The sequence below is a fragment of the Scaptodrosophila lebanonensis genome, unplaced genomic scaffold (genome assembly GCF_003285725.1).
Source record: "Scaptodrosophila lebanonensis strain 11010-0011.00,11010-0021.00 unplaced genomic scaffold, SlebRS2 tig00000136-arrow-arrow-pilon, whole genome shotgun sequence".
NCBI classification, from domain to species: domain Eukaryota; kingdom Metazoa; phylum Arthropoda; class Insecta; order Diptera; family Drosophilidae; genus Scaptodrosophila; species Scaptodrosophila lebanonensis.
In genome coordinates, this window is record NW_022060586.1 from 1,071,456 (window position 1) to 1,083,720 (window position 12,265).

The 12,265-nt window shown below is 42.3% G+C and overlaps 2 protein-coding genes across 4 annotated transcripts; one reads left to right on the forward strand and one right to left on the reverse strand.

The window, feature by feature from the left end:
* Nucleotides 1-255: 255 nt before the first annotated feature.
* LOC115629097 (inositol polyphosphate-4-phosphatase type I A) lies at nt 256-9,394 on the forward strand. 3 transcript variants are annotated; one of them, XM_030525416.1, is made up of 11 exons: nt 256-593; nt 892-1,128; nt 1,611-1,772; nt 1,828-1,974; nt 2,041-2,187; nt 2,889-3,404; nt 4,706-5,258; nt 5,382-6,675; nt 7,769-7,983; nt 8,056-8,631; nt 8,692-8,831. In XM_030525416.1, the coding sequence occupies exons 2-11, from the start codon at nt 1,002-1,004 to the stop codon at nt 8,822-8,824; spliced, it is 3,870 nt and encodes a 1,289-aa protein (XP_030381276.1). In that variant the 5' UTR covers nt 256-593; nt 892-1,001; the 3' UTR covers nt 8,825-8,831. The 3 variants fall into 3 exon arrangements, with proteins under 3 accessions (XP_030381276.1, XP_030381275.1, XP_030381277.1); XM_030525415.1 differs by having other exon boundaries at nt 257-593; nt 1,828-2,187; nt 8,692-9,394; XM_030525417.1 differs by lacking the exons at nt 256-593; nt 892-1,128; nt 1,611-1,772; ... (1 more) ...; nt 2,041-2,187; nt 2,889-3,404 and adding an exon at nt 3,629-3,716.
* A 593-nt stretch (nt 9,395-9,987) lies between these two features.
* On the reverse strand, nt 9,988-11,741 carry LOC115629098 (39S ribosomal protein L38, mitochondrial). Its single transcript, XM_030525418.1, has 6 exons — nt 11,543-11,741; nt 11,058-11,479; nt 10,905-10,999; nt 10,550-10,848; nt 10,204-10,491; nt 9,988-10,148 (listed from the first exon to the last, which is right to left on the reverse strand). Exons 1-5 carry the CDS (start codon nt 11,700-11,702, stop codon nt 10,205-10,207), a joined length of 1,263 nt encoding a protein of 420 aa, XP_030381278.1. The 5' UTR covers nt 11,703-11,741; the 3' UTR covers nt 9,988-10,148; nt 10,204.
* Between the last annotated feature and the right edge of the window lie 524 nt (nt 11,742-12,265).

The window sequence follows — 12,265 nt, forward strand, 5'->3', positions numbered from 1 at the left end:
TTTCAAACAACTAAGGATTACTGGTACAATTGATCCACATTGGAGTGCAAGTTAAGCAATTAGTTGAGTAATATAACTAATTTCGCAAATTCTTTTAAAAAAAAACCGGCACACTTGCTGAGAGTGTTGCCACTCAACAAACATAAAAGTGCTACCTATTTCTTAGCATCAGTCAATTGATGTGCATCGATAACAGTCAAATGTGCGGTATTTCAATATACATTGCAGACGGTCACACTCGTGATTAGTGTTCGGCCTTGCCGTGCGCACCTTTATGGGTTTTGTCATAAGTGTTTCCAAATAAATCGAATAATATAAATTTACCTGGTGGATGACCCAAACAAATGCTGATTTTCTCAGCATCAGCAAAACAAATCGAAGACGTAACACATTGTTTCGCTCGCGTAGTCCAGAGAATTGCCCTGTCCGAGCAACCGAGCGAGATTGGTTCCTTTTTGTGTTTCACAAAATAGCAAGACGCTTTGAAGGGGGTATACTTGTAAAGCATCAGAAGTAACTCGACCTGTGGACAGAAAGCAATGCTGTTGTCAACGTCATTTGCACGTTGGCAGTTAATGATGACGTTTTGAGCGGTATGTATATAAATGTACATACATACATACATATTTGGGAACAATATGTATAGACCCCACCAGCACCACCCAGCTACTGGTTGTCAGCCCTTGCCTGTGGTCACATACACAGGCGCATCCACATCTCCCCTGTAACACCTTGTCTTCTAGTGTAAAAAGAACATGTCGTTCTTTCTGTTCAATTAATATGTATTTATGTGGGTGCGTCGCATATATAAATATGTATATATGCATGCATACCCATGTATTTGAAAATAACTATTTTTGTAAGCAAAGTAACGTAGTTTGATGATTGCAGTTGCCCACATCGCCATCATTTCCGCCACCTTGTGATTAATAGCTGAGTTTTTGGACCTAAGTTTTAAATTGGAAAGATTTGCTCAGTAATAGTGAGTCGCTGCCACAAGAATGCACTTCAACGAAACTGAGGTAGAAGCCCTGGCCAACAATCCGAAAACCAGATTTGACAAGGAAGGTCACCTCCTCATAAGGGAGCGCCAGTCGCGCCAGAGGCAATTTTTTGGAGACAATTATGGTAAGGCACTATTTCAGGCATCTACAACCAAAATCGTATACAAGTACATATAGTTTTCTTATGGCTAAAGATAAATCGTTGTTCTGAAGTCTGGTAACAAGCTACAATCCGGATCTAATGTCTTTAAAAACCAAGAAACAGTTGTTCATAAAAAAAAAATATAATGTTTCTATGTACTACATATATATGAATGTTTATAATGTAGTGGTCTGATCTAGTCAATTTCTATACAAATGGACGGAAAGGCGGTGATCGCTAATTGGATTCGATCCGTCCCATATGTGTGCGTATGAAGGTACATATATAGATGACTTGTAGTCAATAATGGTGCCTCCTAAGACAAATTTCGTGGATTTATAGATCCTGCGCTACGCCAAATTACATTTGGATGTAGACATATAAAATAAATATGTATATATATTGCTGAATCATGTCCAAGTTTACGCACATTCTTATATTTTTGTTTGTTTGCATACTTGTAGTGACAAATCTTCGTTGGTGCAAACTGCGTGGAAATCTTCTTTTCTATTTAAAAGAAGCTGATTGCAATTCGCCCGTCGGTGGCCTTATTGTGCTGGAGAACTGCAGTCCTATAATATTGAGAAAGGAACCCGATCCCGATATTGGCTATGAAATCGTCCTTAGTAAGTGAACTCTGTCATTCGGGGTTAAATTCTGTGCTAATTGAATTTCTCTCAGATTTCCAAGGTTGCGAACCGTTGCGCATTGGAGCCAAAAACGCGGAGGAACGTGAAGACTGGATACGGCGCATAGAGAATTCTTCCTACAAATCACTGAATAGCCAAATAATTGCTTTGGAGAATCAAATAGCTGCGGCATCGGCCAGTAAGGTGCAACATCGCAAAAACATGGGTAATATCATTGAAGTGGGCACTCCACTGGATCTTCTAGGTGCTGATGATGCACTCTTGCTGAATGCAGCGCCACCGTTGACCTCAGGACCTGCTATGTCCAAATGGCTTGAAGACGAGCAACTGCCACCATTGCCGCCAAAACAAAAGTCCAAGGATCAGCAGCGGCAGATGCCTTTTAATGAAGGTGATCTTATACAGTTATGAAATGTGGACTACATTGTGGTGGATATGCATTGCGCTCTATTTGGTTTACATTGTTGTGCCTTTTTTTATATTTATTTTTTATTACTGTTTATATATTCCTCCAATCTCAAGAAGAATTCGCAAATTCGCAGTGTACGACTTGTATAGCGTTATTGCAGAATTGGACCCATACATGTACATATTAATATATACATTGGCCTATGCCAGGCATAAATGGTGTTTTAAGATGTAGAAAAGTTCGCTCTGCCATCGTCGCACTCAAGCAGACACAAGCCTTTTGCTTAGCTTTAAAAGCACTTGATCTCTTGCCAGACTCTCACACAGTTCCTTAATTTTAATTTTACATGTAAGCGGAAGCTCAGATTTGGATTAATTTGTTAAAGCAAGAGATTTTTCGAGTTTTAGCTAAACTCAAAATTTTCTAAGCTAAGTAATCAAAACTATTACATTCAAATAATTATTGTCGAATTGGATTTACCAAGAGTTTACTTGAAGAGTGCGAGTGCTTCAGGGCAAGTGCGAATTTCTAATCCTTCAAACGATAAATATTTATTCAAAGAATAAAATTTATTTTATATTTAAAATTTAACTGACCGAGTTGTTTTGTTTTATGTTGATTAACCCTATATCTAACCACAAAATGAGCTGTCGATTAACTAGCGCTCTTTCCTACTCTTGCAGACCTGTCGGAACTGCCCATTTGCGAAACGGCGCTCTCCTGTGATAATCTGCCGCTTGATTTGCAGAATCGCGCGCCAAATGCCCGCATTATTTGCTCGGTGCTACACCCGGACCAGGGGTACATATGGCGGCCACACGCACGTACCGAGATAATTGAACGATCGTGCTCTCCGCAGTTTCTTTGCACTATGCGCTTCCGTCGAACCGCCGGATTTACGGCCCAGACGCGTTTACGATTCACTGTCTACGATGTGCGCGAACGTCTATCGGCCACATCACTGCCTATCGGCTCTGCCACGATGACGCTGGGAGTTTTTCAGGATGCTACGCGCTTTCGTATACCCTTACGGTCAACACGTGGCGAGTGTGGTTTTCTTACGCTAGCCTCGTGGGCGCCGGATTGCCTGGGGAGTGGCACCTGTAGTAACGATGCAGCGACATCAGTTGTAACAGCAGCGGCGGCTCCACCCCGCTCCATAACGCAGGTGTTCGAACACGGAAGCACTCGAGATCGAGGTGAGCTGAAAATACGTTTTTGCTAACTTTATTCGCGAACGATTTTGGCCAATGCACGCTGGTCGGAATTGCAAAAATTTTGGCATAAAATAAAAATTATTTTTTTTGAATTTTTGAAAATAAGTTTGAATACCGTAATAGAGCATAAAATAATGTACCCCTGGAAGTTTGCAACAGCCGTCAAAGTCAGCTGTTTTTAATTCAAAGCATTCCTGTTTTGGTGTCGTCTTACTAAGTGCTATTTTGATGCCCAATAAATATTGTTGAAGCAGTTTAGTTATTAGATCCTTGTAATGGGTAACATAGCCAAAGGTATGTCGAATCCTAAACATTAACCAAATTTTATGTTTTCATATATGTATGTACATATGTTGTGTTCGTCTTTGTGTGTTGTTGTCGGGTCTTTTTATACTCTGTACATGAAATGTACAAGTACAAAAGTATATACATACATATATTCTTGATCAGCATGACAAGACGAGTCGATTTAGCCCTGTCTGTCTGTCTGTCCGTCCGTCCGTATGATCACCTAGATATCAGAGACTATAAGAGCTAGACACCAAATTATGCACGTAGATGGCTTGTACTCCGTACGGTTTTACATTAACATCACGTGTCTATGCGTGTTTGTATGCGTGTATGCATGCAGTTGAACCAAAGTAGCAACAACAATAGCTGCGGGCAGAGCTACAGGCAGCGATTTTATTTATGGCTATAACTTTCTTCAGAAATGACCCATCGTGATGAAACTTGGCACACGGGCACATAAGCACTAACTGGATGTAACTACCAAAATTGATTTCAAAATTCCAAGAATTACGGAAGTTATAAAAAAACACGAATTGCGGGGGAGTGAGGGGTGTATCCGAATAAAAAAATACTTCATCTGCCTAGGACTTAGGGGAACCTCGATACCAAGTTTAGTTATTCTAGCTCTTGTACTTCCTGAGATCCTTGCGCTCATGCAGACAGACGGACGGACGGACAGACGGACATGGCTATATCGACTTGTCTTGTCATCTTGATTAATATATTTACTTTGTGGGGTCTGCCACGCCTCCTTCTGTGTGTTACATACATTCGTATAAAACTAGTATAGCCTTTCACCCTTTGGGTACAGGCTATAAAAATACAAGAATTGTGTGCACCCAACTAGCTTGCGGAATTTGTGCCCTTAGGGAAATATTAACTAAATGCTTTTGAAACGTGCGAGTATGTTATTTTTATTAAAATTTAGTTACTTTACTAAAGTCAGTTAATATATAGCCTTCAATAATTATAATTATTATTTTGCGCTTCAGCTGGACATCGACGCTCCCATTCGCTGCCGCCGAAACTTGGAGCTGGTTCATGTATTCCTCTGCAGTGCGGCTTGCAGCGGGTCTGCACCAATCCGCGTCTTCGCACCTACCGCTTGCAATCGACCCTGGGTGCCGACATCAGAGTGCAAGAGACACTGATGGAGTCACGTTTGTGCTTCAGCGTTCCACAGCAGCTGCTCTCTATCTGGATACAGTGCGAAAAAGAGCTACTGCAGGAGATATCAGGTATGGGGGAGCTGAGCGGTGACTGGCGTTTGCGCCAAATAACTTTGCTGGAGGAGCACTTGCGTCTGCTCAAAGACTACTCACAGGCCAAGCAGACAATACAGCAGGTGATGCGCGATGGCGACGGAATGAGCTTCAAGCGATCCACAGACAAAAATGACGAGTCGTTGGAGTTTCTGCCGGTAAATTTGCATTTGCAGCGCATGTGGGTGCGCAATGATACGCTTCAGCACACTGGCGTCCTGGATGTGGTCACTGTTGGTGCCTTTACTCGTCACGATGGCCAAGGTCGAGGCGGACTAATCAAGTAAGTTGATAAATGTAACTTGCTGCATTTATACATGTTTGCAGGCAGAAGGAGGCGCGGCAGACCTCACAAAGTACATATGACAGCTTGACATATTAACTAGCTTCGGAACTTATTTTCCAGACTGCTGCAGGAGAGCAAAGCTTGGAAGCTGGGCCAAGGCAATGCCTGTAAGGTCCAGGCCGCCAATGACGCCGTGCAGGCAGCCAAGCAACTGCGAAAGGAGATCGTTGAGTTAATGTCGCAGCTGCTCAATCTGGCCAAATGTAAGAGCGTTAAGGGCATGATGCCGCTCTGCAACGCCATGATCGAAAAATCCAAATCGTTACTTAATATCTGGGAGCCGATTATCGTGGAGGAGGCAGTCAATTTCATTGAGCAGCATCGTATCATAGAGGAACCAGACAATGTGCTAATGGAGCCGCTTTCACCCTTCCGCGAAATTACACAACAGCTTAATGCGTTGGATTTAAAGTCGCCGGAACTGGAGGACTTTGCCACACCTGTGGTGGCACCGCCCGATCTTTGGCCCCATACCTCCCGCAATACATCTACGTCAGGCTTCGTTCTAATGCGCTCCAATAGCTGGCATCCAAGCCCATCACCCTCGACAGCACTGGACATTAATACGATTGATTCTTTGCAGCAAGTCGTGCAATGCTACAGCAAGCACTTGCGTAGCCTCAATCCTGTTCAAGCCTCGTCTACTTGTAGGCCCAAGAAAGCTGAAGCTGGTATCAGTAAGGCCACATATCAATCTCTGCCTGTAGATTGTCAGGAGAGTGAACCTCAGCAGCAACTGCTACTGATCGATCTGGACGAAAAGCCGTCAATTCCAACCGTTGCTCCACTCCAACCACTTACAGCCGCCGATTTCCTGGACACACAAATTATGACATCATCGCCATCGGCCAACTACTATCGGCCCACTGAGGAACCGGAGCCACTTGAGCTGACGCAGTTGAACATTAAGGCAAGTGTCATGTGTCTCGTGAGCAAAATCAAATTCTTCTGCGGTCGCTGTGATAGTCCAGCTATTCGACTGCGTCATCCAAAGCAGCATCTAAAACGTGAAGGCTTTGCAACATCACCACAGCATCAGAAACAACAGAAGCCACCAGATGTGGTAACAACTCCTCAAACGCAGCAATTGACCCTGGACCTCACACCTTCTCAGCCGCAATATCCGGTACCTAATAAAATGGTCAACAAGTTCACCGATGGCCTTGATCTCTCTCTGACTACAGACTGGGCGTCCGAGTTACGGCCATCGATGCGTAAGCTACGTCATGCTATGGATCGACTACTCAAGACGACACGTCTGATGCACTCCGTGCAGCGCCTGCAGCAGGACATGCGCAGCAATAGTGTGCATGCGGATATCATGTATCGACGCGATGTGTGCTTCTCCCAAGCGGTAAGGAATTAGGGACAGCACCTAGAATGGTGCATAGCCTATCAGGGGAACCCTCTTTTTAATTACGAACGGAGGTGACTCAAAGTTCAAAAACTTATCAAGTCCATTATAGAATAAAGTTCAATAAGTGGCCATTTTTAGCAATGCTACTAAATAGCATTCTCCCTTTCCTATAACATAATTAATTGTTTTGGAGTCTATGAGATGCAAGATTGTATGAGATGCGTTCATTAACAGGCACAGTTAGATCCAAAGCTCTAGCGCTTGTATATAGAAATATGTGCCTATGGACGGGTAGTTAGGGTCCGTATTCTTTTTGTGGAATCGGTGGGGTCTTGGTTGACTTAAGCAAGAAACCATGCTAAAAACTCAACGGCATTCAAGGCAGAGCAAAAGACAGTGATAAGAAAATGTTTCATTTTTAGAATGAAGGGCAGTTGGCGTAAGTATCAGCAAGTATCACAGCCTAACAGAAGATAATGCGTGGAATAGGTTTTACGATTTATTGTCATAGGAATAGCCAATATGGATGCAATTAAAAATAAAAGAAATAAGAATACATTGCTTGCATAGCTTTAGTGTATGGCGGATAATGCAATACTGTAGTACGGGAGTCTTAGCTAGAGGATAGCAAAGTCTACACCTTTAAGTATAGTCATTTTTTAGAACATTTGTAGACTATGCTAGGGGAAAGAAGACTCTAGACCATATTCTGGATGACTGTTAGTTACTGGTTAAAACGCATCCAAGTACGAATTCTTATTTTAGAATGCAAATATGAAAGTTGATTGGCAAATGAAAGGTAGAAGGAAAATTCACAAAATCTCTAGTTTCAGTATATTTAACGTTCCGCTCTTCAATATTTATCGGCATGATACATTTTTTTAGTAAGCAGGAGAGAGCATTTTAGACCCAAGCTCGACGATTTCGTAAATGTATAAATAGAATTAATTTATGTTTTGTCGAGTATGTGCATTTGTACACATACAGATGTACATAAATACGTATGTATGTGTAAGGAGCTGCTGCTTAAGTTGCCGAAAACCTTTGCGTGTTGACTAACTATTATTAACCCATTTTATTCTGCCAACAGCTCACGGCGCTGGTCAGCGCACTGATGGTTAAGTTCTGGGCCACCGAGCTGAATGCGAACTATTTTCATTTGCTGCGCGATCTCGGTCCGCTGGCATATTTCGAAGGCCTGCTCTCGCTCCACGGTGGAGAGGCGGACATGTGGAGCGATATGTGCGTGGCCATTGAGGACTTGTCTTCTGTAAATTTCACTCTAATACGCGCCCAGCTGTCCAGGTAAGGGTCCCGACTTTCAACATGGATGGCTTCCTCGTATGAATAACTTTTATTCATAATCATTCAATACAGCGATACCAGCGTGCCAATGCCCCGCATTACAGGCTCACGTCAATCGCTGGAAGTCCTGCTGCCAGTGCCAGAGCATCTATATAACATCGGATTGCTATCTACCACTCAGCCGCCACTTACTTTCAAAATCACACCCGTTTTCTTCAACATAGGCATTGATGCTAAGGCGACGGTGGCCGAAACATTAGGTCAAACGCGTGGTCAGCATCGTTCAAACTGGGATAACTTTCTACGACTGAACGAGTACTTCATACGCTACAGCAAGTTGCCGTTTCAGGCGCCAGATACGCCCAGCAAGCTCGAAACGGCCGCTGTCACGCCCAAGTCGCGCCAAACGCTTCAGACCTTGCTCAATGCTATGAAAACCCACGTGTGCGCCAAGGTGTCCAAGAATGTGAAGGTGTTGCATCTGGCCGAGGATGTGTGCCGCCAGTTATGTGGCATGCGCTTTACCTCCTGCAAAAGCGCCAAGGACAGAACGGGCATGGCTGTGACTCTAGAGCAGGGACGCGTGTTAAAGCGCGAGTTTCAGTTGCCGCTGGAGCATGTGCCCCATGTAGTCAACACAATGCGCAGGTAAGTAGCATGAGCTATTTTGCTGTCTTAATACTCATCGATCTTTCCGTTGGCTTGCAGTGAAGGGACGCGTATGGATAATGTGGAAAAGAACATTGGGAAGCGTAAATATGCGTTTAATGTGCTTCAGGTGAGGGCACTTCCGGACATTTATAGACCTCCATTGGGAACCTATGGAAAGGCAGAGACCTAAGGCATGGAAAAGAAAGAGAAAACTATAGAAAAGGTCCGCATGTACTCATGCTAGACAGTCTGCTCGTAGACGTTGCGAAATTTAAAATAAGAAATCAACATACTACCTAACAATCGTTATACATGTATGTAGACCACAACAGAGCAAAGAAGTACGCCATTGGCCACCGACATTGTGAACATCCTCTACACACATGTGTGCAATGTACTGGTCGCAATTGGACTTTTTTATTTGCTTTTAAAATCACAATCACAATTCTCCCGAACCGTATCGGTTCGCAATTGAAAATGAAAAAGTCTTTGAGCTTATTCATTGTAGTCTGGGCAATGGGACTAAAAACAAATAAACAACTATCGTTTCAATCTGTGCCAAAAACGATTTAACCGACTTTCGCAAAATGCAAAAAAATAGAAATAATAATTAAAAACGAACAATACAATGTGAGAGGTGTTACAACACATTGTTCATACAATGTCAGCTAGAATAACATCTGAATCAAAATAAACCAGAAGCCGTGTTAGCTCGACAGTGCTGTACTGTCATTCTAGCATTAAAGTGTTTGAATAATTACTTTTCGTTAGAGTATGTTATTTGAAACAGACGATGAGAATTGCATACAATACGTATTCAAAAATGTATTTACGTAAATGTGGGCAGTATCGATGAATGTCTCCAGCGGGTAAAAGCATATGCTCAGCTTGTTTAAATTAAATAATTGTAATAAACACCGATCCTGTTCCCCTTTTTTAATCATTCCTACGTTTTTATTGTCGTACTCCCATTTCTCAGCCAAAAGCTATAGCTTTACTTTCTTAAGCCAATGCTAAGAAAAATAATAGTAGCAATTTGAAAAGCAAAGGACTAATGAAAGCGGTTAAAATCTTAAAACAATATATTCGAGACTAAAAATATGTACTATTACAAAAATATTACGTACTTTTATCATTAAAAAATAAATTATAAAATGGACAATTCATAATAATGTCGGAATTGAGAACAAGCCTGAATATATTCCACTTACATAGTTGGCGATATCACAACGAAAGTTTTGTTGTTTGCAACATTGATCAGTTTTAGATTTTACCGGGCAGTGTCTGATAAATAATACACGACTTAATTCTTTGTAACCAAAAACAATTGTTAACTTTTGCAACATGTTTACATATTTTTAAAACAGTTTTTTAATTCACGTATTTATTAGACAGTACACTGTATTTATTTATTACATTTAAGATGCACAATCCATGTACTTCAATACGTGTACTTCCAACAGCTACGAAAAGCAAAACTTGTTATTTATTACAGGAACCGAGCAAAAACATTGCTGAAATAAACAAATAATAAAACAAAACTAAAAGCTGCAGTGGAATTTCTTATACTTTAATAATCCTGTACGCGCCCCGTGCCCAATCGCTCCTTGCGTATCTCGGTTTTTTGCCATGAGGGCACATCGCGTATGGGATGCGCCATGGGAAACTGTAGGGGTTTCTCAGGGCCCTCGAAAGGATGCGTTTTCATCAGCTTACGCTCTAAATATTCCTTGTTAACTTGCTTGGGGTCGCGATGCTTATCCATGTACAGATTGAAGGCCTGTTTAAGCGGGAAAAATTTCTGATCGGCCAGATAGGGTTTGGGAAAGTCGTACTCGTATATTGGCTCCTTAAGTTCTGCAACAACAAAGCGTAGAGGTAATAAAATATTTAACCTAAAAGATGCCTCACTTACCTAAGACATTGTGATAAAATTGCGTTAATGATTCATCCCAGTTAGTCTGATAGAAAGCCAAACCCGCTGGCGTCAAATGCTCTTGTTGCTGGCGATAGAAGTCGAGGGTGCTGAACGTGCGCTTCTCCAAATTCTTGGAATCTTTAGCGGACAACATGTAGCTACTTAAATCAAGTTTCCCTTGTTGCTTGTACAAAACGAAAACTATGCGCTGATAGCCGAATCCCTTAGGCGGAAATGGTTGCAAATATTCGGCCAAAACTTCACCGTCTTTGACATTGCCATTGGGTATGTTGGCGCTGTATAAAAGCACAAAATAAGCCCAACTTCATTGAGGGTGTAGCGGAGCACTTACATGAACCAGTGGAGACACTCAGCAGAAGTCTGTGTATAGTGCGCATCAGGATTTGTAGCCAGAAGCGTCCAATAGCTATTACCGTTAGTCGCTGGCTTCAAGAGAAACAATAAGTATGGCTAGGCTCGTAAATCTCTACTTACGCTTGCTTACCTTGCCTGTTATAGGATCCAACATGCCATCGAAGCTTACGTGTGGTGCTTTTGTTGCCTCCGCTGGCTTAATAACATTGCCATTATACACCGGACTGGAGCTGGAGCTATCGGTGTCGTACCATATATCTAGCGCCACACGTGGTATAAAGTAAGCACTGCCAAACAAGTGATCGAAGATTCCATAATGATCTGCCATAAGACGTAGATCATACTGTCCCGTCGTCTGCTTATACGCCTGCTGCACCTTGTCTAGGTCAATCAGCAATGTATTACTACGGGCTTGTTTTTCCAGCTCAACGTTGGCACGCTGTGCCTTTAAGTGCTCTAGGCGTGCCTTGAGTTGTACTGAACGCGATGGTCTCAGCTGTGGAAAACCAATGTTGATGCGAGCCGTCACTTCTGGATCACTGACATTTTCTTCTATGGTAATGTTTTAATTTAATAATTCGTCCCAATGCCAGGGTGATTACATCAACATCTTACCCTGTAAACGCTGCTCCATAGATCGCGCTTCACCGGGCGCCTTGCCGCGCATTCGGTGACCATGCCGTACCAAAACATTTAATAGAGGCGCAGCAGTTCCTTGTGTATTTAGTAGTCCACTGCGTGTTCCAGCTCTTATTAAAAAGTTGCTACAAGACATGGTTTTATAAGAATAGCAGGCGGCAATCGAATTTACTATGCTGCCACTTCGGCAAGCATTTATTTTATAAAGAGGGGCAGCTCCATGGAATTTAACGGGTGAATCATGTACGCTACAAGTCAGTGCTGCCACTACGTTAACATTTACAGCAAGACAAAATTCTCATGAATTGTAAAACTCATGAGCATTAAACAAAATGTAATTTAAATAAATTAATTCATAGTGACACACACATGCAATCAATTGTTGCTCCAATACTATGCACAGCAACGCATGCGCTTACCCACTGCTCATTTCAGACAGCTGTTTACCATCATAGTAGAATGTCCTCCATTGATAGACGAGTGACTGTTATGCTTGTATTTCACCTTAAATTAACCTTTTTGCAGGATATGATGCGTATAATGTTAAAAAGTATGGGGGTGCGGCAAGCGCATGCGCTTTGGTCTGTATTTAATAATAGCCAACGCAACTACAACATAAGCTTGCATCATCATGGTAGAACAACAATGTGTGACAGCGACTGCGGCTATCGGGGGCTATCAATACATTTGGTGGGTTGG